General features: G+C 63.5%; 1 protein-coding gene across 1 annotated transcript in view; it reads right to left on the bottom strand.

Annotated features, from left to right (window-relative positions):
• Positions 1 to 2,903: 2,903 nt before the first annotated feature.
• SUDS3 (SDS3 homolog, SIN3A corepressor complex component) overlaps positions 2,904 to 26,183 on the bottom strand; it is a 27,127-nt gene continuing 3,847 nt past the window's right edge. Inside the window, exons 3-8 of the mRNA XM_029057647.2 lie at positions 24,835 to 25,012; positions 19,855 to 19,916; positions 18,448 to 18,469; positions 16,641 to 16,746; positions 9,563 to 9,647; positions 2,904 to 7,503 (exon numbers count right to left, since the gene is read on the bottom strand). Of these exons, the coding sequence (XP_028913480.1) occupies positions 7,405 to 7,503; positions 9,563 to 9,647; positions 16,641 to 16,746; positions 18,448 to 18,469; positions 19,855 to 19,916; positions 24,835 to 25,012 (552 nt within the window). The 3' untranslated portion in view covers positions 2,904 to 7,404. The remainder of the gene's footprint in view (positions 7,504 to 9,562; positions 9,648 to 16,640; positions 16,747 to 18,447; positions 18,470 to 19,854; positions 19,917 to 24,834; positions 25,013 to 26,183) is intronic.

The following is a 26,183-nucleotide window of genomic DNA, read 5'->3' as shown; positions in this document are numbered from 1 at the left end:
AGGCCTGGGGGGTCGGAAGGAACTGGGCTCTGATCCCGGACTCGCCATTCGCCTGCTGCGTGACCTCGGCCGAGTCGATTCACTTCCCTGGGCCTCTGTCGCCTCATCTGTAAAATGGGGGGTTACCACTGTGAGCCCTATTTGGGGACGGAGACTCTCGGACCGTGTCCAACCTGATGATCCTATCCCGATCGCAGTGCTCAGGACAGTGCTTGGCACGTTGAAGGGCTTAACAAACACCACGGCACCATCATTCTTCTTATAAATACCATAAATAAATTAGACGTCCCAGTAAAAGCCAACATAAAAAGACTCTTGAAGGCCACATTGAAGGCTTGGAGGGACAGCGTGGCGTAGTGGCCCGAGCTCGGGATTGCGAGTCAGCAGGTCACGGGTTCTAATTCCGGCCCCACCACTTGTCTGCTGTGTGGCCTTGGGCAAGTCACTTCACTTCTCTGGGTTTCAGTAACCTCATCTGGAAAATGGGGATGAAGACCGGGAGCCCCGCGTGGGACAGGGACTGTGTCCAACCTGATCTGTTTGTATCCAGCCCAGCGCTTAGTACAGTCCTTGGCACCTACTGAGCGCTTAACGAATACCGTAATTATTATTATTATTATAAAAATTAAGGATGGTGACCAACACCCCCTCCCCAGAAATATGGGGAAAAGTACACTCAATAATTTGTGGAGAAGAGGTTGAACAGAATGAAAACGGTGGTGATATCTGTTAGGTGCTTGCCGCGTATCAAGCACTGTGCTGAGCACTGGGATGGATTCAATACAATCAGATCAGACACAGTCCCTGTCCCCGCCTAATGGAAAGGGACGGGTTTTGAAATAATAATAATTATAATAATTACGGTATTCGTAAAGTGCTCACGATGCGCAGAGCACTGTTCCAAGCGCTGGAGTAGCCACAGGGCGATCAGATCGTCCCATGTGGGGCTCACGTTTTTGAATTCCCATTTTTACAGATGAGGTAACTGAGGCACAGAGAAGTTAAGTGACTTGCCCAAGGTCACACGGCAGACAAGGGGCGGAGCCGGGATCAGGCCCCACGGCCTCGGACTCCCAGGCCCGGGCTCTATCCACTAAGCCACCCTGTTCCGTGGTAAAATCCCATTTTTACCACGGAGGAAAGTGGCACAGAGGAGTCAAACGGGCTGCCCGAGGACACACGGCGGGCAGGTGGCCAAGGCGGAATTAGAATCCGGGTCTCTACGTCTGCGCTCTTTCCACTGGGCCACACTCCTCCGCCCTCCCTCCCCCCCCCCCCCGCCCCTTCTTTCTTTACCCACCAGAAAACGTGACCCCCCCGAAAGAGCAGGGGTAGGCCAGAATTCCCACGCTTTCTCCCAAATCACCTCATGCCGCTTTCCAGCCCACAGAATCTAAAAAAGGACGACGGAGCGCTTCTTACGTGTCGTGTGTCGCTTTGGTTCCCCGTGCAAATGTCCCCGATGGTATTTTCAGAGGCGGCCTTGCATTTCGGTGGGGGACGGTTCCACTCACTCAGCTCCTCTTCCCAGTTTTCTCTGCATCTCGGGGGGAATGAATTCCTATACGATGCTGCTACGCAGGACACGGGGAGGAGGCGGAGGAGGCTGCGGGGCTCGTTTGGACCGTGAGCCCGTTGTCGGGCGGGGATCGTCTCTATCTGTGGCCGAATTGTCCGTTCCAAGCGCTTGGCGCAGTGCTCTGCGCACCGTAAGCCCTCAATAAATACGACTGAATGAAAGAACGGTGTCCTGGCCTGGGAGACGGAAGGATCCGGGTTCTAGTCCCGGCTCTGCCACTTGTCTGCCGTGTGACTCTGGACAATCCCTTCGCTCTATATGCCTCGGTAAAATGGGGATTAAGACTGTGAGGCTCATGTGCGACGGGGACTGTGTCTAACCTGATGAGCTTGGATCGACCCCAGTGCTTAGGACAGTGCTTGACGCGTAGCGAGGGCTTAACTACCACCACGATGATTATTATTAGGTAGGGCTCGCCGAGGCCGGGAAATTGCAGTCTCCAAGCCGTCGGCTTTCGTCTCCAAGCCCTGACCTGGGAGGGGAGGAAAATCGAGAGTTCACCAACCTTCCTGCAACCCAGTTTGGGGTTTTTGTTTTTTGACGGTGTTTGTTAAGTGCTTACTATGTGCCAGGCGCTGTACTAGACACGATCATCGGGCTGGACACAGTCCCTGTCCCACACGGGGCTCACAATCTTTATCCCCATCCTATAGCACCTGAGGCCCAGAAAAGTGAAGTGACTTGCCCAAGGTCACGCAGTAGACAGGCCAACGATGGTATCTGTTAAGTGCTCTGTGCCAAGCACTGTTCTAAGCGCCGGGGTAGATACACGGTCATCGGGTTGTCCCACGTGCGGCTCAGTCTTCGTCCTCGGTGGCAAGAGCCTGGGCTTGGGAGTCGGAGGTCGTGGGTTCGAATCCCGGCTCTGCCGCTTGCCAGCTGGGTGACTGGGGGGCAAGTCACTTAACTTCTCTGGGCCTCAGTTCCCTCATCTGTAAAATGGGGATTAAAAACCGAGCCCCACGTGGGACAACCTGATCACCTTGCATCCCCCCAGAGCCTAGAACGGTGCTTTGCACCTAGTAAGCGCTCCACAAATACCAACGTTATTATTTATGAGGGAACTGAGGCCCAGAGAAGTGAAGCGACTCGCCCAAAGTCACACAGCTGATAAGTGGCGGAGCCGGGATTAGAACCCACGACCTCTGACTCCCAGGCCCGGGCTCTTCCCACTAGGCGACACTGCATCCCAAGGTGGAGGGAAAACGGGTATCAAATCGTCACGAGAGAACCGAGGCCCAGAGCAGCGAAGTGACTTCCACGGGGCTCCACCGCCTTCGCGGGCGCACACACAAAATCTAATTTGGAGGCATCTCCACGTCCGTTTCAGACCCAAAACCCCGCGTTTCAAAAAAGTTTATTTTTCCATAAAAGATCTACACTTTTTACATCGGCATCTGCCTTCGCAGAGTGACGTCACACGATGTCACGGAGTTCATTCAACGGTCCACAGTCACCATCTGTCGCAAAGGACTGCGGCATCCGGTCGCAGCGGTTTGAAATTTGGGGAAGTCCGGCACCGTAGCCATCGGAGCCCGATCCCTCTGTCCTGCCCACTTCCTTCGTCTGGCCAGCGGACTCCACGTTCGTTGGCGACGCTGTCCGCCCGTCCTCGGTCCGCTTGGACCCCGCCGGTCCAGAGTCTTCTCGGGCGGATTCCGGGCCCGAGGAAGACGTCTCCGACCCCGACCCCACAAGGCGCCCCGGAGGTGACTTTCGACAACCCCGCCAATCCGGAGAGACCCGAGTCTCGGCCCGTCCTAGACCAACGGGCCTCGCCTCTCCCGAGACGCCAAAATCCCGGCCGACAAGAAAGTCCGAGGAGAACGCCTCGGGGTAGGGAGAGAGTGATGAACAGAAAAATCCAAGCTGGAAGAAGTTATTGAACAGAACGAGCTCCGGGGATGGGATCTCTCTCTCTCCCTGGCTAAATTCCAACTTCGTTCCAGTCGCGGAGGCTGCCCAAATCCTCCTCGACCTTGTCAGGCCTCCCTCTCGGATAGGGAATCGGCCGCCGCCTTCACAACCGAACCCGACGCTCCGCAGGCCACGCCGACTCGCACCATCGCCCCAACCCAATTTGAGAAGGAAATTAAAGATTTTTTTTTTAAATGCCAAATAGTCGTAAACCGGGATAGACACCCACCCAACCATGGCGGAGAGGAACGGAACGGTGAAGATGAGACGACACGGAGGGGGTGCAACACACAGCATCGAAGATGGGACTCGGGGGAGTACAATAAAAGTACGGGACGCTGTTTTAAACGCCTTCCTTTTCGTTCTCCTTTCAACCAGTGGCTTTACCGAGCACTCGGTACGGGCAGGGCACCTTACAAAACACTAGGGAGACTACGGCAGTCGACAGTCACGATCGGTCCCTGCGCCGAAAGCGGGGGCTCTCTCCTCTTCACCTCCTCCCCTTACTAGACCTAGTCGCTATACGACTCGCATAATAGCCCCGCCACTGTTTTAACGTTGCCTGAGTTATGCAGAAAAGTAGAGCAACTGCGCGAGAACAGGCAGTATATCAAAAACCACCACAGACCAAATCTCTCCAGTGAAACAGCACTTGGCCCCAACCGTGGGGCTCGAAATGCGGCCCACCTCCCGCAAGTATCGTGCCCGCCTGAAGGCAACTCCAAAAAAGCACTGGGACTTCAGGGGAACGGGACCGAGAAGGAGCACGCGGACAAGCCGTCTCTGAGGAACCCCTCCCTGCCGACAGCCGGATGTCCGTGTGTCGAGCACTTTCAATATTCAACAGAAGGCCGGAGGTCGTGGTCCCACGTGCTAAGAAACCTGCTGGCCGTCGGCACTAGCGTGGACCATGAGGACGCTTCTGGTGGGAAAAGACCCCGGCTGGACTCCGTAATCAAACATCTTGGTATTTTTGGAGGCCCGATGCTGTTAAGCTCCTTGAGGGCGGGGATCGTGGCTCCCGACTATACCGTCCTCTCCCGAGCGCTCTGCGCACGGGAAGCGTGCGGCAAAGACCTCGGGAATCACATTTGGAACAGGTTGGACCTCAAGAGGAAAACTCTCCCCTCTCCCAAACAAGGAAGTGCCGTCCTTCTCCTAATTCCAAAGCCTAGCGACTCTTTCCGCCTCTGAACCCTTGCTGCAACTCTGAAACGGTCTCTCTCCGCCGAGGGAGTTGTCCGTACATCCGATCCCTAGCCCGGCCGGCCAAAAACGGCACCTTTGGGGCCCGGATGGGTCTGTTCCGGCTTTTCGATTAAAAATAATTTAACCTCCTGGAACGTCAGCCAGGGTCCGTGGGACAGAGATCCAGCCTCGGATTTTCATCAAGGGACCGCCCAGGTGAGTGCGACGGTCGAAATTCTACCCTCTTCCAGGTTACGGCAGCGGAGAGGCGGCGCGGCCCAGCGGAAAGAGCCCGGGCTCGGCGGCTGGGACAGCCGGTTCTAATCCCGCTGTGCCTCTTGCCCGCCGGATGACCTAGGGCCGGTCGCTCCCCATCTCTGTGCCTCAGTTTCCTCATCTGCAAACAGGTTAGACCGGGACAGGGACCGGTATCGGATCTGGTTGCACCACATCTTCCCCGCGCTTAGTACGGCGGGTGGCGTAGAGTAAGCGCTCGTCAAATACCCAACTTGTTATGAAGAGGAGTTGGGGGCGGCTCAGCGGGAACAAGGAAGACACACGAGTGTTCAACCTATCTTAAAAGACCACCACCGCAAAGGTATCTTCCGCTAGTAGAGAGAAGGGGCTTCTTCCTGCGGGACTGAGGGTCGTGCGTAGGCCAAGTCTACCCACAGACCTCTGGTAGAAATTAACTTGGTGGTGGTTCGTGGGTCTAAAAGGGCACCCCGACACCCCTCCCGCCGTAGCGGCCTTCAAGGATACGAATGCGGCGGAGCTATCGGCTGGTGGTGGGAGATTTCCGCCCCGTGCCAAGAATTGCGAGGTGAGATTATTTTTCCCCCGCCGCCCCCGCTCCGAGCCAAGGATGGGCCGGGAGACGGCTAGATCGGGGGGCGTGAGGTAGAGCCAAACTCCCGTTGCGGGGTCCTTTCCCGCCACGGAATCCACTCTCTCCACCCTCCGCCCCCTTCCGCCGCTCCCCCGAACCTGCCGACTGCCTGGTCGAGACGGTCCGTCCCCCTTCGTGGCCAAAAGACTGTTCCGGAGCCGGACGCTCTCTGCCGGCCCAAAGGCTCCTCCCGCTCCGGCCCCAACGGCCGATATCCTCCAAATGGGCGGTTAACCCTCCGCGTGGCCTGGACGCCCCCGGAACGTCACTTGACCACCCCGCCGTGCAATGTGTGGGGATGGGGGGGAAGGAGAGGAGGAGAGGGAGGAGGAAAGGGTGAGCAGAGAAGCGGTTCTGTTTGTCAAAACCTCTCCGGGAGCCGGAAAAAATAAGAGCGGGGGGGCCCAGCAAACGCCACGCACAGAAGATCGGAAAAGGTGGCTTTTAATCCCGACCTGACCCTCGAAGCTCCTTCTCTGGGGTGGGCGGGGACAGGTCTCGGCTTGGGAATCCCCCAGCAGGGACTAGAATGAGGTGGTCCGGCCACCCGCTCCCATTTTGTTTTCCCTCGAGACCCAGAGAGGAGGGAGCGCCTCGAAGTCAACCACCCCCTCGTGACAACGGGTCGGAGAGGGGGCGGACCAAGCGTGAGCTCGTCGGAGGAACGGCCGGACGGACTCCTGCGGAGGGGCCGGAGTCGAGGGGGACTACCACCCAAGTTTTCTCCGGTTCCCCAAAGGGGCGGAGAACTGAGAGGGGGTTGAGGGGGAATTAACTGCCCAGATCCACTTTTGCCGGAGGCCGAGAATTGACCGTTTGTTTCGCTTCCGCCCGGCCTCCGCCGGAACTTTCCGGAGGCGGCCCCGGAGAGCCTCGACGCCCGGTCGGCGCAGGAAGGAACGTCACGTTGATTACAGGTATACGCACGTGCGAACGCAGTCTGGGTGTACGCCCGAATACGAACGATACGTCCACGCAATCACCCCCGCAGACACCCACCCGCGCGCCCACGTGATGGCCGAGATAGAAAAACCAGCGGAGTCTTATTACCCAGGTCGGGAAGCGGTTAATCGAGCCTTTGGCAAATACCTCTTCTCCTTTCGGAGAGCCGGGGAAATCGCCTCGCGGGCAGATTAGGGGACGGACCGCAAACCCTGGACCTCCGGCGGAACCGAAGTCCGCGCGGAAAGGAACCCCCCCCGATTTCCGCAGCCTGACCCGGAGGGTCCGAACCCGTCGGCTGTCCTTATTGGTGGGGAAATGAGGAAGGCGACTTTGGCACGGGAGGGATTCCTCCCCAGCTTCCCCTGGAATCTCGAGCCGATCTCTGGCCGCTCGTCCGCTCCCCCGCCCCCGGTCGCGTTAGTCTCCTTCCCCTCGGACCTCCGGCCCGACCCCTTGCGGGGGAGAGAGCGTGGCCGGCTCACTGAGGGGAGGCGTCGCCCCGTGACCGAGCGTCTTCCAGAAATGAAAGGACGGAAGAAAGCCTAGAGGGGGCCCCTCCCGCTTCGCGGCGACAAAAGACGGGCCGCTCTCTGACGACGGGCAAACCGCCCACGTTTTCCGGTCCCTGGAAAATCCCCGCGCACCCACTCCCCAAGGTGGATCCCGGCCCAGGGATGGGCCCGGAGGGAGCCGTGGGGGACCGCAACCGGAAACCGGGCCCGGCCGAATCCGGTAACCCCGTGACACCGTTTACGGACACCTACTCTCGGAGGGTCAGTTCCTTAAGAAAATAACGATCATAAAAAAATCCCCCCCGCCCCCCCCCCCGACAAAAATAAAGCAGAAACGATTAGAAAAGGGTGGAGGGAGGCCCGGCGCCCTCAGGTCACGCCGCCGAGCGTCGGCGGATGACGAAGATCCCGCGCTGAAGCTGGCCCAGGTAGATCCTCATCTTCGTGCTGTCGCTGCTCTTCCTCACCCAGATCTGAGGAGGGGGACGGGGGCGGGAGAGACACGGGGCAAAGGACGCTGAGAACCAGGGCTGGCCGCCACGACCCATCTCCCCGCGGGCTTCCGAGTGGCTCGCTACGGTGCCCCGCACACGGTCGGCGCCCAGGGGATACGAGGGAGCTGAGCCGAATCACCCCCTCTAGACTGTGCGCTCACTGGGGGCGGGGAACGTGTCTGTCTGTCGTTAGATTCTCTTCTACCGGGCACACGGGGCTCCCGGTCCTATTCCCCATCTGACGGATGAGGTAACTGAGGCCCAGAGAATAATAATAATAATAATAATCACTGTGGGGAGACACAAGCCAATCAGGTCGGACACGGTCCCCGGCCCACGTGGGGTTCGTGGTCTTATTCCCCATTTTACAGATGAGGTAACTGAGGCCCACGGAAGAACGAAAACGATAATCACCGCGGGGAGATACAAGCTAATCAGGTCGGACACGGTCCCTGTCCCACACGGGGTTCCCGGTCTTATCCCCCATTTTACAGATGAGGTAACTGGGGCAGAGAGAATAACAAAGCAGCCCGGCATAGCGGCTACGGCCCGGGCCTGAGGGGCAGAAGGTCGTGGGTTCTAATCCCAGCTCCGCCACTTGTCCGCTGTGTGACCCTGGGCCGGTCACTTCACTCCTCAGGGCCTCAGTTCTCTCATCTGTAAAATGGGGCTTGAGAGTGCGAGGCCCACGTGGGACAGGCTCTGTGTCCAACCCGTTTGGTCTGTACTTGTTTTGTCGTCCGTCTCCCCCATTCATTCAACAGTACCTACTGAGCGCTTACTATGTGCACAGCACTGTACTAAGCGCTTGGAATGGACAAATCGGCAACAGATAGAGACGGTCCCCGCCCACTGACGGGCTCGAGCCCATCGTCGGGCGGGGACGGTCTCCATCTGTTGCCGAATTGTCCATTCCAAGCGCTTAGTACAGTGCTCTGCAAATACAACCGAATGAACGAATATCTACCCCAGCGCTTAGAACGCGAAAAGCTCTTAACGGATGCGATTTCATCATTTATTACCCTTACCAGTAACGGCGATAATAATATTAAGCACCGCGGGTAGACAGAAGCTAATCAGGTTGGACAGAGGCCCCGCCTCACACGGGGCCCCCGGTCTTGAGCCCCATTTTCCAGATGAGGTCACCGAGGCCCAGAGAAGTGAGGCGACTGCCCCAGGTCACTCCGCAGGCAGGCGACGGGGCCGGGATTAGAACCCAGGTCCTCCGGCCTCCAGGTTCAAACCGCTACGCCGTGCCGCCTCTCCAACCACAGACACGGTCCTGGCCCACGATGAGCTCAGAGCGCCTGGCCCATGGCACGTGCTTAATTAATAGCAACGATGACGATAATGGCATTTGTTAAGCACTCAGTACGGTGCCCAGCACCGATCTGAGAAATGAGGCAGTGGACAGAACACAGGCCTGGAGGTCGGGGGGACCTGGGCTCTATCTAATCCCGCCTTCCGTCGCTCCTCGGTGGAGCGGTCTGGGACAGAGAAGCAGCGCGGCTCAGCGGCGAGAGCCCGGGCTCGGGAGTCGGAGGTCGGGGGTTCTAATCCCGGCTCCGCCGCTTGGCAGCTGGGTGACTGTGGGCGAGTCACTTCTCTGCGCCTCGGTGATCTCATCTGTAAAATGGGGGTGAAGACCGTCAGCCCCCTGTGGGGCGACCTGATGACCCTGTATCTCCCCCAGCGCTCTGAACAGCGCTTGGCACACACTAAGCGCTCGACAACCACCATCATCATCATACAAGGCAATCGGGTCGGACCCAGTCCCTCTCCCCCGTGGGGCTGGCGGCCTCCTTCCCCATTTCCCAGACGAGGGCGCCGAGGCGCAGAGAGGAGCAGCGGCTTGCCCCGGGTCACACGGCGGACGAGTGGCGGAGCCGGGACGAGAACCCTTGCCCTTCCGACTCCCGGGCCCGGGCTCTTCCCGCGGAGCCACGCCGCTTCCCGTCGTCGTCGCCCCCGCGTCCCCGCTTTTCCCCCGGGCGGCATTTTGCGCTGAAAATCGCCCCGTCGATCGGGACCCTCTCACCTCGTTGGCTCCCACGGAGCTGATGACGCAGCTGATCTTCGTGTTGTCTTTGGATTCCAGGTAGATGGCCTGGCTCTTGTGGTACCTGCCGAAACACGGCCGGGACGTTTAAAAGAAGGGGGTCGAACGAAGGACGCGGAGGGACGGCGGACACCTCGGAGGCAGCGGCGGCTTCCGGGGGGCTTCTCCTCCTCCCACCCGCCCAGAGCCGCCCGCAAGCCGCCCGCGGCGACGGACGGTTCCTTCTGAGGCGTCAGTGGTCGCACTTCATCGCGCCGGTGGTGGTCGTCGAGCGCTTTACTGCGTGGCCGGCGCCGTTCCAAGCGCCGGGGGAGATCCGAGGTCATCGGGGTGTCCCACGGGGGGGCTCACCGCTTCATGCCCCGCTTTAGAGACGGGGGAAGTGAGGCACCGAGAAGCGAAGCGACCCGCCCGGGGGCACGAGGCAGACGGGGGGGGGGGGCGGAGCCGGGATTAGAACCCGCGACCTTCTGACTCCCGGGTCCGGGCTCTGTTTCCCGGGGGGGCCCGCTGGGGGTTCGGCTCGCCCGGCTCATTCGTTCCCGCATTCGATAGTATTTACTGAGCGCTTACTATGTGCAGGGCACTGGACTGAGCGCTTGGAATGGACAGATCGGTAACAGATAGAGACGGTCCCCGCCCTCCGACGGGCGCACGGTCTGATCGGGGGAGACGGACGGACGAGAATGACGGCGATAAACAGAATCGAGATAAACAGAATCAAACCGCGCCCCCTCCATCCCGTTAACTCTGGGAGTCGGGGGACCTGGGTTCTAATCCAGCCTTTACCAATCGCTGGCTACGTGACCTTGGGCAGGTCACCTCACTTCTCTGGGCCGCAGTTCCTTCACCGGACGGGACGGAGATTCAAAACCCGTTCTCCCTCCTACTGTCTACCTACTCGGCTGTAGTGTCCTCTCCCGGTCGCTTAGGACAGTGCTCTGTACCTAGTAAGCGCTCAACAAATACCACCGAGGAGGATATTTAAGATTATGAGGCCTAAGCGGGACAGGGCCTGTCAGAACTGAGCGTTTAGCAGGGTGCCTGGAACGGAGTAAGCACTTACCAAGCACCACGGATGTCATCATCATTACGCCAGAACCCTAGAGAAGCAGCACGGCCCGACGGAGAGCGGGCTCGGGAGTCGGAAGGACCTGGGTTCTAATCCCGGCTCCGCCCCCTGGCCGCTGCGTGACCTCGGACGGGTCACTTCCCTTCTCCGGGCCTGGGTTCCCTCACCGGTCAAATGGGGACGGAGACCGTGAGCCCCACGTGGGACGGGGACCGTGTCCGACCCCACCTGCCCGTATCGATCCCAGCGTTTAGTACGGCGCCGGGCACCTGGCGGGCGCCTCCCCAACGCCCAGCTGTCGTCTAAGCGTGAGGGTGGATGACTCTCGGTGAACCCTGGAGAGGCAGCGTGGCTCAGTGGAAAGAGCAGGGGCTTCGGAGTCAGAGATCAGGGGTTCGAATCCCGGCTCCGCCACTTGTCAGCTGTGTGACTTTGGGCGAGTCACTTCCCTTCTCTGGGCCTCGGTTTCCTCACCTGTAGAACGGGGATTAAGACTGTGAGCCCCACGTGGGCCGACCTGATTCCCCTGCGTCTACCCCAGCGCTCAGAACGGTGCTCTGCACATAGTAAGCGCATAACAAATACCGACACTGTTATCATTACGACTAAGAGGGCGACCGTTACCCGGTTTCTCCGAGGCCCCGGTGTCACCCTCGGAGAAGGAACACGGGAGGACCGAGGGGGACGGATCCCCGTTCTGCCCCGTCGACCCCAGAGCCGAGAGGTTCTGACGCTTCGTGGAAATGTCTCCCTTATCGGCATACCGATTAGCTACAGAGAGCCAAAAAAACTCCTTTCCAGGAGGCGAATGTTAGAGGGATTAATTACGTCTCGCTCCCATCCAAGCTCCTAAACGCACCTCCCCGCCCTATCGACGTCTCTCAGAACTTACACGTTCTAAATTGTTTATCAGATTGATGTCCGTCTCCCGCTCTAGACGACGGGTTCGGTGGGGGCGGGGAACGTGCCCGCCAACTCCGCTGACCTGAACTTGGCAGGGCCCCGCCCGCAGTCGGTGCTCAATAAATAGGCCGGACGGCTCGAGGGGTTCCCCCGCTCGGCTGAAAAACCCCCCGGGTGGTCGAGGACGAGGCAGAAACGCGCCGTCCGCGACGCAGCTCACTGCTAAGGGAAACCGCGGCTCGCGACGCCATCGATCCGTCGTTCGTTCATTCAACCGAGCGTATTTATCGAGCGCTTACTGCGTGCAGAGCGCCGTACTAAGCCCGGCAACGGAGGGAGACGATCCCCGCCCCACGACGGGCTCGCAGTCTAGAAGCGGGGGGGGACGGGGGGGGGGACGGGACACTTACTACGTGCCAAGCACCGTTCTAAGCGCTAGATATATGGTCACAGGTTGTCCCTCCGTGAGGCTCGCGGTCTCAATCCCCGTTTTACAGATGAGGGAACTGAGGCGCAGAGAAATCGGAACGGTTGGGCGCTTACCGCGTGCGGGGCACCGTAGGTACGCGCCGGGGAGAGGATAACGTAACACGCAACCGGGGCTCCCGCCAACTCCTCCTTCCGGGAAGGACGGTGGCGGCGGCGGGAGAACCAAAGGGAAGCCCGTGAAATCGTAATAACTGTGGTTTCTGTCAAGCACTTCCTAAGTGCCAGGCCCCGCGCTGGACACTGGGGTGGATAATAGTAACGTCGGCATCTGTTAAGCGCCTACTACGTGCCGAGCACCGTTCTAAGCGCCGGGGGAGATACGGGGTCGTCGGGTCGTCCCTCGTGAGGCTCCCGGTCTTCATCCCCATTTTCCAGATGAGGGAACCGAGGCCCGGAGAAGGGAAGCGACTCGCCCACGGTCACGCGGCTGACGGGTGGCAGAGCCGCGATTCGAACCCATGACCCCTGACTCCCAAGCCCGGGCTCTTTCCACTGAGCCGCGCTGCTTCTCTAAGCGAGTCGTGTTGGGCCCGGTCCCTGACCCACGTGGGGCTCGCGGTCTCAATCCCCGTTTTGCAGGCGAGGGAACTGAGGCCCGGAGCGGTGACTCCCCCAAGGTCACCCAGCAGCCAAGTGGCCGAGGGGGGATTAGAACCCGGGACCTCCTGACTCCCGGACCCGGGCTCCAGCCACTACGCCACGCTGCTTCTCGCGTGACCATTCTGAGATGATGCTTATCGACGACCCGGGGCCCGGACCCGGCCCGAGGGCTTGGGGCTCCCCGAGAACGAGCGGATTCCGTCACTTTGGGGGCTCCCCGGGAAGCTCCGGATTGAATGCGTTGGAAGGGAGGAGCAGCTTCCCGCCGCTCTGGGTCCGCTGTTTTAAAATCGGGGCTTCTTCGCAGAGGAGTTCTTGCTGACCATCAAAATAGAAGCCAGGCTATTAAAGAAGTCACGGGATTCCTTAAGAGTCGCACCACGCAAGAGGAAGAGAGGAGAAGGAGAGGCAGGCCCCGTCCTCCAGAGGTGCGGATCGACGCGTCCCCGTGCCCGAGTCAAGCCCGGGCACTTTGGGGGCCCTCTTTTCGGATCTCGGACCCATTTTACCGGTTAAAAGCATCTGGAAGAGCACTCGCCGGAAGCCAGGGGCCGTGAAAACGGTCACCGTGGTACCTGTTAAGAGCTCGCTACGTGCCAGCCGCTGAACTGAACGCCGGGGCGCCACGGGGCGATCGGGTCGGGCGCAGTCCCGGCGCCACGTGGGGCTCACCCTCTCAACCCCCGTCTTCCGGGTGAGGAAACCGAGGCCCAGAGGAGCGTCGCGACCCGTCCGCGGCCACGCGGCGGACAGGCGCCAGAGGTGGGATTAGAACCCGGGTCCTCCCGACTCCCATCCCGGGCTCCGCCCGCTAAACCACGCTGCCCCTTACGCGGCGGGATTCAACTTTCAGGTCGACGGGGTTCCCCGAGAACATAAACTGATCCGGGAAGGAAATCGAAAAAAAATCACACATTTAGTCAAAAGAAACAGACCAGAAAAATCCAGCGAGAGGATGATATTTCGTCGGCTGGTAGTGTCGCCAGCCAATCGCGATGACACCCTTAAAATTATGAGGTAGCACGGAGGAAGATCGGCTCTGTCCACAGAGGTGCCCTAACTGTTCGAAGAAAAACAGAAGGCGGTACCATGTATCAAACAGCGTGGCTATCTGAAGCAGCGTGGCTCAGCGGAAAGAGCACGGGCTCGGGAGTCAGAGGTCACGAGGTCGCATCCCGGCTCCGCCACTTCATAATGACGACGCTGGTGTCTGTTAAGCGCGTACTAGGTGCCGAGCACCGTCCTAAGCGCTGGGGTGGACACGGGGGAATCGGGTCGTCCCACGCGAGGCTCCCGGTCTTAGTCCCCGTTTTCCAGATGAGGTCACCGAGGCACCGAGAAGCGAAGCGACTCGCCCACGGTCACACAGCCGACGAGTGACCGAGCCGGCATTCGAACCCATGACCTCTTTCCGCTGAGCCAGGCTACCTGCCAGCCGAGTGACCGTGGGTAAGTCGCTTCGCTTCTCTGGGCCTCAGTTCCCTCATCTGTAAAATGGGGATCGACCGCGAGCCTCCCGTGGGACGACCCGATCCCCCTGTACCTCCCCCGGCGCTTAGAACGGTGCCCTGCACGTAGTAGGCGCTCAACAGATACCGGCATTATTAAATAAGGAATATAACAACAGTGATGGTACCTGTTCAGCGCTTACTATGTGCCAGGTACTGTTCTAAGCGCTGGGGTAGGTACGGGATGAGTGGCTTGGACACAGTGCTTGTCCCACGTGGGGCTCACAGTCTTAATCCCCATTTTCCAGATGAGGGAACTGAGGCCCGCAGTCCCACAGCAGAAGAGAGAGAGGTGGGATTAGAACCCAGGTCCTTCTGACTCCCAAGCTCGGGCTCTAATGATAATAATAATAATAATAATAATGGTGGTATTTGTTAAGCGCTTACCGTGTGCCAAGCACTGCTCTGGGCGCTGGGTGGGGGGGGAGGGGGGGAGATACAAGGTCATCAGGCCGTCCCACGTGGGGCTCACGGTTTCATTCCCCACTTTAGAGATGAGGGAACTGAGGCACAGAGAAGCGAAGCTGCTTGCCCCGAGTCGTGCAGAAGACGAGGGGCGGAGCCGGGATCAGAACCCATGACCTCTGACTCTCCAGCCCGAGTTCCACCCGTTAGGCCGCGCCGCCTGAACTGTCGGAAGGGAAAGGGGAGAGAGAGCGGCGTGGCTCGGGAGTCCGAGGTCTTGGGTCTGGATCCCGGCCCCGCCACTTGTCAGCCGTGTGACTTCGGGCGAGTCACTTCACTTCTCTGGGCCTCAGTTCCCTCCTCCGCGAAACGGGGATAAGGACCGTGAGCCTCAAGTGGGTCAACCCGACGACCCCGTATCTCCCCCCGGCGCTGGAAGAGCGCTCTGCAGCGTAGTAGGCGCTCGACAAATGCCACAATTACTGCTATACAAGCGCGTACCGATAATTCCGCTTATTTACAGTAGCGCCCGTTTACTTGTTCTCACGTGCATATATACGTCTCTAATTCGATTCATTTCTATCGATGCCGTCGATGCCCGTGTACTCGTCTGGCTGTCCGCCTCCCCCCGCTCCTAGACCGCGCGCCCGTCGGCGGGCAGGGACGGTCTCCGTCTGCGGCCCAACTGTCCTTTCCAAGCGCTCAGTACGGTGCTCCGCGCACGGTAGGCGCTCACTAAACACGACCGACCGAACGGACGGACGGTCGTTTCTTCGCGAGCCCCCGGCGGGTGCGGGCTCGGTCTTGAAAGGTTATTCGGCCCGCGGTATCCGACGCGTTTCCCGTCCGCTCCTCCCAAGCCGGAGAGCGCGATCGTCCCCTGCCACCCAGTGGCGGCAGGCCGTCGGGCAGGGCCGGTCTCTACCTGCTGCCGAACCGCCCGTTCCGAGCGCTCGGTACGGTGCCGTGCGCGTGGTCGGCGCTCAACAGACGCGACTGAACGAGCGAAAATTCCTCCCAACGGGGGATCCCGCCCGCGGGCTCCGGCCGGGGGCCCGACGGTCCGTCGCGCCGCCGGATTCCGGTTCGCCGGGCCGCCCGATCTCTAAATCCGGCTAATGTTTAGGCGGGGCAAAGGAAGAAAACTAGTGCCGACGGTCCGTCGGCTTTCACAGCTGACCTACGGATAATTTTAATCACGAGGATGGTCTCTGTTAAGCGCTTGCCACGTGTCAAGCACCGTTCTCGGCGCCGGGCGTAGGTACGAACCCGTTCAGACCGGGAGCCCGTTGTCGGGCGGGGGCCGTCCCTCCATCTGTTGCCCGACCGTCCACTTCAAGCGCCCGGTACGGTGCCCCGCACGGCGTAAGCGCTCGATAAACACGGCTGAAGGAAGACAGGGTCATCGGGTCGGCCCCCGTGGGGCCCCCAGCCTTCGTCCCCGTTTTCCAGACGAGGGAACCGAGGCCCGGAGGAGGGGAGCGGCTCGCCCGAGGTCACGCTGCGGACGAGCGGCGGAACCGGGATCATTAACGATGATAACAATGGCAACGATGGTACTTGTTAAGCGCTTACTACGTGCCAGGCACCGTTCTGAGCGCCGGGGAGGTACGAGATAATCAGGTCGTCCCCCGCGGGGCCTCGCGGTCTCCATCCCCGTTTTACAGGCGGGGTAACTGAGGCGCAGAGAAGGCAAGCGGCTGGCCCGAGGTCACGCGGCAGACGAGCGGCGGACCCGGGATTATCAACGATAACGATAACGACGGTATTCGTTAAGCGCTTACTGGGCGCCCGGCGCCGTTCTAAGCGCCGGGATAGATACGGGGCGACCGGGTGGTCCCCAGTGGGGCTCACGGTCTCCGTCCCCACGTGACCGATGAGGTCACCGAGGCCCAGAGAAGTGACCGGTCCGAGGTCACGCGGCGGACCGGCGGCGGAGCCGGGATCGGGGCCACGTCCTCCGCCTCCCGAGCCCGGGCTCTCGCACCCGGGGCCGGGGGGGGGGGTGGTCCTTCGCGAACGGCGGGCGGGCCCTCTCCCCCTCCCCCCGCCGCCCCCTCCCCCCGCCGGCGGGACCCACCATCTCTTATCGTAGTAGAGTTTGCCGTCTTCTATCCGGGCCTCGAAGCGCTGGGCTGGGGCTTCGGCGGGCAGGGCGGGCAGGTGCTCCGGAGACGACGGGGAGGCTGACGGGACGAGAGGTCAGCGCGCGCCACGTTCCCCCGTCGCCGGGCCACCCACCGACCCGCCGGGGGGCGGGGGGTCCCGGCGGGGAGACGAGACCCCCCCCCCGAAGCGGAGGGAAACGGGGCTCTCTCCCGTCGCCGGAGGGCACGAGGCGAGCCGTCCCGGGGCCGCGGCGGGGGGGAGCGGAGACGGCGGCGACCGACCGTCGGGATGGGCGGGGGGGGGGGGGGGGGCCCGGCCGGGGCCGGATGAGCGGCCCCCGCCCTCGGAAGCGGGACCCCGGGAGCGGCTCACGGGGCTTACGGTATAAGAGACCGTCCGCCCGTTGCGGGCGGGGAGTGACGATCGTAATGACGATAACGCTGGTATCCGTTAAGCGCTCGCTATGTGCCGAGCACCGTGCCGAGGGCCGGGGTAGATACGGGGTCACCGGGCCGTCCCCCGTGGGGCTCACGGTCCTCATCCCCATTTTCCAGATGAGGGAGCCGAGGCCCGGAGAAGTCAAGTGACTCGCCCACAGTCACACAGCTGACAAGCGGCAGAGTCGGGATTCGAACCCATGACCTCTGGCTCCCAAGCCCGGGTTCCGATTCTGGAAATCCCTTGAGCGCTCGCTCGGCGCCGGGCACCGTTCCGAGCGCTGGGGCGGATAGGAGATGAGGATGACGTTGGTATCCGTTAAGCGCTCACTACGTGCCGAGCACCGTTCCGAGCGCCGGGGGGGGGACACAGGGGGATCGGGCCGTCCCCCGTGAGGCTCGCGGTTAACCCCCGTTTTCCAGATGAGGGGACCGAGGCCCAGAGAGGTGAAGTGACTGGCCCACAGTCGCACAGCTGACGAGTGGCAGAGCCGGGATTCGAGCTCGGGCTCTCCCCACTGAGCCGCGCTGCTTCCCCATAATCGGGCTGGACACGGTCCCCGTCCCGCGTGGGGCTCACGGTCCTCGTCCCCGTTTTGCGGATGAGGGGGGTGAGGCCCAGAAAAGCGAAGTGACTGGCCCGAGGTCACGCAGCTGACAAGTGACGGAGCCGGGATCAGAACCCGTGACTTTCAGACTCCCAGGCCCCCGGCCTATCCACTAGGGAACGCGTCGGGCTGTCGCGTTCTACTCTCCCACGTGGGTCTCCCATAATCCGCCGTTAATAATGATCACGGTCTTTGTTACGCGCTTAGCGCGTGCCAGACGCCGTGCCACGCGCCGGGGCGGGGGACGAGCAAATCGGGTCGGACACGGTCCCCGTCCCACCCGGGGCTCCCCGTCTCAATGCCCGTTCTCCAGACGGGGGAACCGAGGCCCAGAGAAGAGAAGCGACCCGCCCGGGGTGGGGTGGCGCGGCGGAGCCGGGATCGGAACCCACGGCCCCCCGACTCTCCGAAGCGCTCGGCGCGGTGCTCCGCCCACGGTAAGCGCTCGCTAAATACCAACGACCGACGAGAGAGGAAGTCAGACTTCTGATCCGCGCTCGAAGCCTTCGCCGGTCAGATCTCCCTTCCTCGGGGACCGTTTCCCGGGCACCGCGAAGGGAGAGGTCCGAATGGAAAAAGGAAAGAAAACCCGCCGGAGAGCAGCAGAGACCGAAAGGGGGTCCGGCTCCCGAGCGGGGGCGGGGAGCGGTCCCCGGGAGCGGCTACTTGGGGGGATTCTGATCCTGAGGAGGAGGAGAGGAAGAGACGATGGGCGGAGGCCCCGCGCGCTTACCTGGTCGCTTGGGTGACTTCAGCTGGCAAGAAAAAAATAAAATAAAAAGGGCAACGTGAGGGACGGTCCCAGAGGCCGCGCAGGTCCCCGTCTCGGGAAGCGGTTCGCGGCCCGCGCTTCGAACCCGCTGCCGCCGGGGAGCCGGGTCGCCGGCGTCCAGGGCGCCGGCCCGCGCCGAGCGCCGTGCCGTCCCCCTACCGAGCGGGCCCTCGCCCTCGGCGGCTTCCGCCTCCTAGAACCCCCGGCGCTCGCAACGGGGTCGGACGCCTAGTGAGCGCCCACCGAGTACCGAAAACCAGACAAGCGAGGGGCTCCCCCCCCCCCGCCCCCGCCGCGCAACCCCGCCGCGGGGGCGTCGCTGTCGCCCCGCCGGCCTCTCCCGAGCGCTTGGCACGGCGCTCCGCGCACAGTCAGTGCTCGCTGCATTCCGCCGACCGCCTCGTCTAAACCGGGAGCTCGTCGGGGGCGGGGCGCGGGTCTACCGGCCCCGTGGAACCGGACTCTCCTAAGCGCCGAGCACAGCGCTCCGCACCCAGGAAGCGCCCGCTCGACAGCACCGACACCGACCTAGACCGGAGGCTCGCCGCGGGCGGGGAAGGCGCCTCCCGGCTCCGTCGCGCCGGACTCCCCTAAGCGTTCGGTACGGTGCCGTGCACCCAGTGAGCGCTCGATCGACACCGCCGCCGGACGGACCTAGCCCGAGAGCTCGCCGCGGGCGGGGAGGCGCGTCCGTCCAATCCCTTCCGGCGTCTTCCCCCGAGCGGTTAGCGCGGCGGCCCGCGCACCATCGACGCCACGGACCGATTTAGACCGTGCGCCCGTCGAAGGGCAGGGGCCGTCTCTCTCTGTGGCCGATCCGTCCACTGCGAGCGCTCGGCACGGCGCTCTGCACATAGGAAGCGCTCGATAAGTACTACCGAATGAACGCATCTACGCCGACAGCTCGTCGCGGGCAGGGAATGACAACGACCGTGGGATCTGCGAAGCGCTTACTACGGGGCCAAGCACCGTTCTAAGCGCCGGGGTAGACGCAAGGCGACGAGGTCGGTCCCTCGAGGGGCTCGCGGTCTCCGTCCCCGTTTCCCAGACGGGGTCGCCGAAGCCCAGAGAGGTGAAGCGGCCCGCTCGAGGTCACGCGGCGGAGCCGGGATTCGAACCCGCGACCTCCGACCCCCAAGCCCGGGCTCCCTCCCCCGAGCCCCGCCGCTTCCCTTCCGACCTACTCTACCGCAGCGTCCCCTCCCGGGCGTTCGGTCCGGCGCTGCGCGCCCGGCGAGAGCTCGGTAGATTACCGTCAACGGTAACGACAGCGATGAGCGCCCGGGGCCGCGGCTCGCCCCCCGCGGGCGATCGGCCGAGGGGTCGGGCCCCGCCGCCGTTCCCCGGGCGGCGGGGGGGGAGTCTCACCTTATTTAACGTCCGCAGATCCTCCATGATCTGTTCGTCGGTGAGCAGGTAGTTCAGCTGGGGTACCCGGGAATTAAGGAACGGGTCGTCTCCGGAGCGGAGCCCCCGGAGCCGCGACACGTACGTGCGCGTGTGCACGCGGACAGGCGGTGCGGGGGGGGGGGGGGACGGGCGGGCGGGGGTCCCCGTTTACCGCCGCACTGTCCCCCCCGCCGCCCCCCAACGCTCCGCAGGCCGCGAGCGCTCAGTAGGCGACGCCGACGGTAATGATAACGTCGGCGTTTGTTAAGCGCTTACTGTGTGCGGGGCACCGTTCCAAGCGCCGGGGCGGACGCAGAGGAGTCGGGCCGTCCCACGCGGGGCTCCCAGTCTTCATCCCCATTTCCCGGACGAGGTCACCGAGGCCCAGAGCAGCGAAGGGACTCGCCCGAAGTCACCCGGCCGCCAAGCGGCCGAGCCGGGATTCGAACCCACGATCGCCGACCCCAAAGCCCGGGCTCTTCCCACCGAGCCACGCCGCTTCGACGGTACGCGCCGAGCGCTCGAGTGCCCTTCCAAGCGCCGGGGCTAGACGCGAGCGAACGCGGCGGAGGGCGCCGAGGCCCGGAGGAGTGAGGTGACTCGCCCCGAGGTCAGGCGGCGGCGCCGGGATTAGAACCCGTGACCTCCTGCCTCCCCGGCCCGGCTCTAGCCACTAGGCCCCGCCGCTTCGCCAGTACGGCCGAAGGACCCGACAGCATTTCGGAAGGGCTCGCTTCTGGAAAGTTCCTCAGGGCCGGCTGAAGAGCCGAGGGTCATCTCCCGGCGGGGCTCAGCGGAGAGAGGCCGGGCCTGGGAGTCAGAGGTCACGGGTTCGAATCCCGGCTCCGCCACTCGGCAGCTGTGTGACCGCGGGCGAGTCACGTCGCCTCTCTGGGCCTCGGTGACCTCATCTGTCAAACGGGGCTGAAGACTGGGAGCCTCCCGTGGGACAACCCCGATGACCCCCGTATCTCCCCCGGCGCTTAAAACGGTGCCCTGCACATAGCGAGCGCTTAACAGATACCGACAGTCTTATTATCTGCCTCCCGGAGACCTCCGGATTCTTGGAGACCTTCCCGCTGGGGGAGGGCTCCGCGCACGGTGAGCGCCCGACGGATACTAATAACGACGGCATCTGTTAGGCGCTTACTGTGTGCCGAGCACGGTCCTAAGCGCCGGGGTGGGGACAGGGTCACCAGGCTACCCCACGAGGGGCTCACGGTCTTAAATCCCCTTCCCCGGAGGAGCGAGGTGGCTCGCCCGAGGTCACAGGGCGGACGGGTGGCGGAGCCGGGATTAGAACTCACGACCTCCGACTCCCAAGCCCGGGCTCTCGCCGCTGAGCCGCGCTGACGGGACGAAGGAACGAGAGCGGGGTCCGACAGGGATCCCCCCCCCCCCGCCGAGATCCGAAGGGAAGGGGCCGGCCCCCTTAGCCCACGGGGGATCCACGCGGCCGGGGGACCCGGGTTCTAACCCCGGCTGGGCTACCCGAACTCGGGCGAGGCGCTCCTTTCCTCCGGCCCTCGGGATCCTCGGCCGCAAGACGGGGCTTCCAAACCTTGTTCTCCCTCGCATCCTCCTCCTCCCCGATGGTAATAACAACAACGCCGGCACCTGTTAAGCGCTCGCTCCGTGCAGAGCACCGTTCTAAGCGCTGGGGGAGATATGATCCCAGCTCTGCCACTTGTCGGCTGTGTGACTGTGGGCGAGTCACTTCGCTTCTCCGTGCCTCAGTTCCCTCATCTGTAAAATGGGGATTAGGACCGGGAGCCCCACGTGGGACGACCTGATTCCCCCGTGTCTACCCCGGCGCTTAGGACGGTGCTCGGCACATAGTAAGCGCTTAACAGATACCAACATTATTATTATATAAAGCGATCAGAGGGTCCCACGCGGGGCTCGCGGTCTCCATCCCCGTTTTCCGGATGAGGTCGCCGAGGCGCGGAGAAGCGAAGCGACCCGCCCCCCGGTCCCACAGCTGACAAGTGGATGGTGCTGACCGAGCGCTTACCGGGCGCGGAGCACTGCACCGGGCGCTCGGGACAGCACGGTACAAGAGCCACCGGACCCGTTCCCCGCCCACGACGAGCACATCCTCCCACTTGGCCTGCCGAGCCCCGACCCGATTAACCCGCCTCTACGGCGGCGTTCGGAACGGCGTCGGACCCGCGGGAGGCGCCCGACGGATCCCGCTCGGAACACGGAGGCGGATCGGAGGGAAAGAGGTCCTCGCCGACTCGCGGAGGGAGTCGTCCGAAATACGATCTTCCGCCTATCCTTCCGAGACGGAACGTCCCGGCTGGCCCGAGAGCCTGGGTGTAAGTCAGTCAGTCGGCCAGTCGTAATAACGTCGGCATCCGTCGGGGGCCTACCGCGCGCGGAGCACCGTCCTAAGCGCCGCGGGAGACGCGGGGGTCATCGGGCCGTCCCCCGTGAGGCTCACGGTCCTCACCCCCATTTTACAGATGAGGTCGCTGAGGCACAGAGAAGCCAAGTGACTCGCCCGCGGTCACACAGCGGAGTACCCGCCGAGCGCTCGGCGCGGGCAGAGGACCGTACCGAGCACTTGGGAAGGCACGACGGAGTAACAGCGGTAACGGTAACGTCGGTATCCGTTAAGCGCTGCCTACGTGCAGGGCGCCGTCCTAAGCGCCGGGGGAGATACGGGGCCGTCCCTCGTGAGGCTCCCGGTCTTCGTGCCCGTTTCCCAGATGAGGGGACCGGGGCCCGGAGAAGGGAAGCGACTCGCCCACGGTCACGCGGCCGACGGGCGGCCGAGTCGGCATTCGAACCCCCGACCTCCGACTCCCGAGCCCGGGCTCTCTCCGCCGAGCCACGCTGCTTCCCGTAATAATTAACGGACACGTTCCCCACCTACGACGAGCTTCTGGCCTAGAGGGGAGATCTTCAAAAGCGGCTCCGACTTCTCCCCGGGAAAGCTTTCTCCCACCTGGTTTCCTCGGGAGCCGAGGAGGCGGGGAAGGTTGAGGAGCCGAAGCCGCCGGCCTCGTCTGGGCCCCCCCCGCCCCGCCGGCGACTCCCCGCTCCTCCTCCCCGGGAAGCGGCGTGGCCTCCCGGATCGAGCCCAGGCCCGGGAGTCGGAAGGTCCTGGGTTCCAATCCCGGCTCCCGACCCGTCCGACCTCGGTCGCTTTCCTTCTCCGGGCCTCGCTGACCTCGTCGGGAAAACGGGGATCGAGACTGGGAGCCCCGCGTGGGACGGGGATCGCGTCCGACTTCATAATAATACTAACGTTGGTATACGGTAAGCACTTACTAATAATAATAATAATAATAATAATGACGTCGGTATCGGTTAAGCGCTTACTACGTGCAGAGCACCGTCGTGAGCGCTGGGGGAGAAGATCCGGGCTGATCGGGTCGTCCCCCCGTGAGGCTCACGGTCTTCATCCCCGTTTTACAGATGAGGGAACCGAGGCCCGGAGAAGCGAAGCGACTCGCCCACGGTCACCCGGCCGACGGGCGGCGGAGCCGAGATTCGAACCCACGACCTCCGGCTCCCCGGCCCGGGCTCTTCCCACGGAGCCACGCTGCTTCCCTTACTACGGGCGGAGCACCGTGTTAAGCGCCGGGGTCGATACAGGGTCATCGGGCCGTCCCGCGCGAGGCCCCCGGTCCTCATCCCCGTCTTCCGGACGAGGTCACCGAGGCGCAGAGAAGCGAAGCGACTCGGCCGAAGTCACCCGGCCGCCGGGCGGCGATTCGAACCCACGATCTCCGACTCCCAGGCCCGGGCTCTTCCCACGGAGCCACGCCGACTCGACTGGCTCGGACCCACCCCGGCGTTCAGTACGGTGCCCGGCACGCGGCGAGCGCTTCCCGAACGGCAGCGGTGGCGTTACCGTTGGGCAGCGGCTCCGGTCCGAGACCCGAACCGCACCTCCTCCTGGAGAGCGGAGCCCTCTCGCCGCTCTCTGAAAGCAGGGGGGCCTTTCTGCGGCGTCGCCCAAGCGCTCAGTGCGGCGCTCCGCACCCCGGCGGCCCCGACCGAACACCACCACTCCGGCTGCGACCTCTGTTGGCCGCCGCCGCCTCCCCCGGCCCGTCGGCTCGTCCCCGGGAGGGAACACGTCTGTCACGCCGCCGTGCCGTCCTCTCCCAGGCGCTCGGCACCCCCTTCCGCCCGCAGCGGGCACCCACCGGATAACCCCCGTGATTCTGTAGAGAATCCCGGTGGAGAGAGCCCGGGCTCGGGAGTCGGAGGGCGTGGGTCCGGATCCCGGCTCCGCCGCTCGGCAGCCGCGTGACCGTGGCCGAGTCGCTTCTCCGGGCCTCGGTTCCCTCGTCTGGAAAACGGGGACGACCCGATGACCCCGTATCTCCCCCGGCGCTCGGAACGGCGCTCTGCACATAGTAGGCGCTTAACAGGCACCAACGTTATCACTGTTATTATTAACGTCCGTCTCCCCCTCTAGACCGGGAGCCCGTCGGGGGCGGGGAGGGCGTCTCTCATATTCGGCGCACGTCCGTCAGACCGTCTCTATCTGTTACCGATCTGTCCATCCCGAGCGCTCAGTCCAGTGCCCCGCACACAGTAGGCGCCCGATAACTACCACCGAGTGAATTCACACTCCGTACAGCGCCGGGGGCACGCGGCGAGCGCTCGGCGAATACGACGGACCGCCGCCGGACCGACCGCGGGCTGACCGATCCGGCCGGGAGCGGCCGGAATCGGCTCCCTCCCCCGTCCGGGGCGTCGTCCGCCCGTAGAGCCGGGATCCTCGGGGGCGGGACGCTGGCCCAACCGCCGTCTCTCACGCGCGCGTCTCGAGACCCTCCGGGTCGCTCGCCTCGGCGTCGCCCTCCCCCGTCCCGACCGGAAGCCCGCCGCGGGCGGGGACGGGACCCCCAGACTCCGCGGCGGGCGCTCGGCGGACACGGCCCGGGAGGACGACGTCGCGTCCGAGAGCCGCCGCGGGGCGTTGGGAAAGGATATCGGGGGCGGGTTTCCTCCTCTTGTCCGGGATGGGGACGGGGTCGTTGGGTCGTCTCCTCAATTTCCTCGTCATGATGGGCTTCACCTCCATCGAATCTGCGGCGAGAGGGGACGGGATCGGGACGACGATCGGGGAGTTCGTTAAGCGCTTACTACGGGCTAGGCGCCGCTCTAAGAACTGGGGGAGACGGGAGGCAATCGGGTCGGACGCGGTCCCCGTCCCCCGTGGGGCTCCCGGACTCCACCCCCGTTTTCCAGATGAGGGAGCCGAGGCTCAGGCGAGGGAAACGGCTCGTCCGAGGTCACGAGGCGGCCGGGCGGCGGGGCCGGCGTTGGAACCCGTGACCTCGCGGAGGGGCGGGGCGGCTCAGCGGCCGGAGCCCGGGCTCGCGGGTCCGGGGCCGCGGCTTCGAATCCCGGCTCCGCCGCGGGTCTGCCGCGTGACCTCGGGCCGGCCGCTTCACTTCTCCGTGCCCCGCTCGCCTCACCTGTCGGACGGGGACGGAGGCCGTGAGCCCCCCCGTGGGACGACCCGACGGCCCCGCGTCTCCCCCGGCGCGCGGGGCGGCGCTCGGCGCGGCGCTCGCGGGCGCTTAACGGATGCCATCGTTATCGGTATCACAGTCTCGCGGGGGAGACGGACGTTAATGTTAACGGACGTGGACGTGAGCGGAGGGGGGCTGGGACGGGGGATGAAGAAAGGGAGCGAGTCGGGGCGACGCAGAAGGGAGCGGGAGGAGGGCGCGGTCGGGGGAGGCCTCCACCGACCCCACGGCGTAGTACAGGGTCCCCGACGCCTAACAGACCGGCTACGTTAACGTCCGTCTCCGTTAAACCGTCCGTTGACGCCCGTGCTCTCCCAAGCGCCCGGTACGGCGCTCCGCGCCCGGCAAGCGCTCGGTAGATACCACCGGGGAGGAGGAGGAGGAGGAGGATGCGAGGGAGAACAGGTTCGGAAGCCCCATCTCGCAGCCGAAGGGGGGGGTGGGAGGGTAACCCCTAGTAGGCCGAGCCGCTCGGGAGGAGCAGAGGAGGGAAGTGCAGCCCAGTTTGCTTTTCGGAGCCGTCGGTCATGGCGTCTACCGCCCTCGGTCGTCTCGTCCCCTCCCGAGCGCTTGGCCCGGGGCTCGGCACACGGCCAAGCGCCCCACAGACAGCACTGGCGCCGCGCGGCCCCCACGGCACGGGCCCCGGGGCCGGGCGACGGGCCGCTCCGCTTCCGCGACCCGATGACCTTCTATCTCCCCCGGCGCTTACAACGGCGCTCGGCACGTGGTGAGCCGCCGGATGACTAGTAGGCGCTTAACAGGAGGTAGCGATGACGACGGCACTGGCCGAGCGCTTACCGT

This window comes from Ornithorhynchus anatinus, chromosome 2 (assembly GCF_004115215.2).
Source record: "Ornithorhynchus anatinus isolate Pmale09 chromosome 2, mOrnAna1.pri.v4, whole genome shotgun sequence".
Lineage (NCBI taxonomy): Eukaryota > Metazoa > Chordata > Mammalia > Monotremata > Ornithorhynchidae > Ornithorhynchus > Ornithorhynchus anatinus.
Note: the sequence above shows the minus strand (reverse complement) of the source record. Positions and strands in the feature narration are given on the sequence as shown.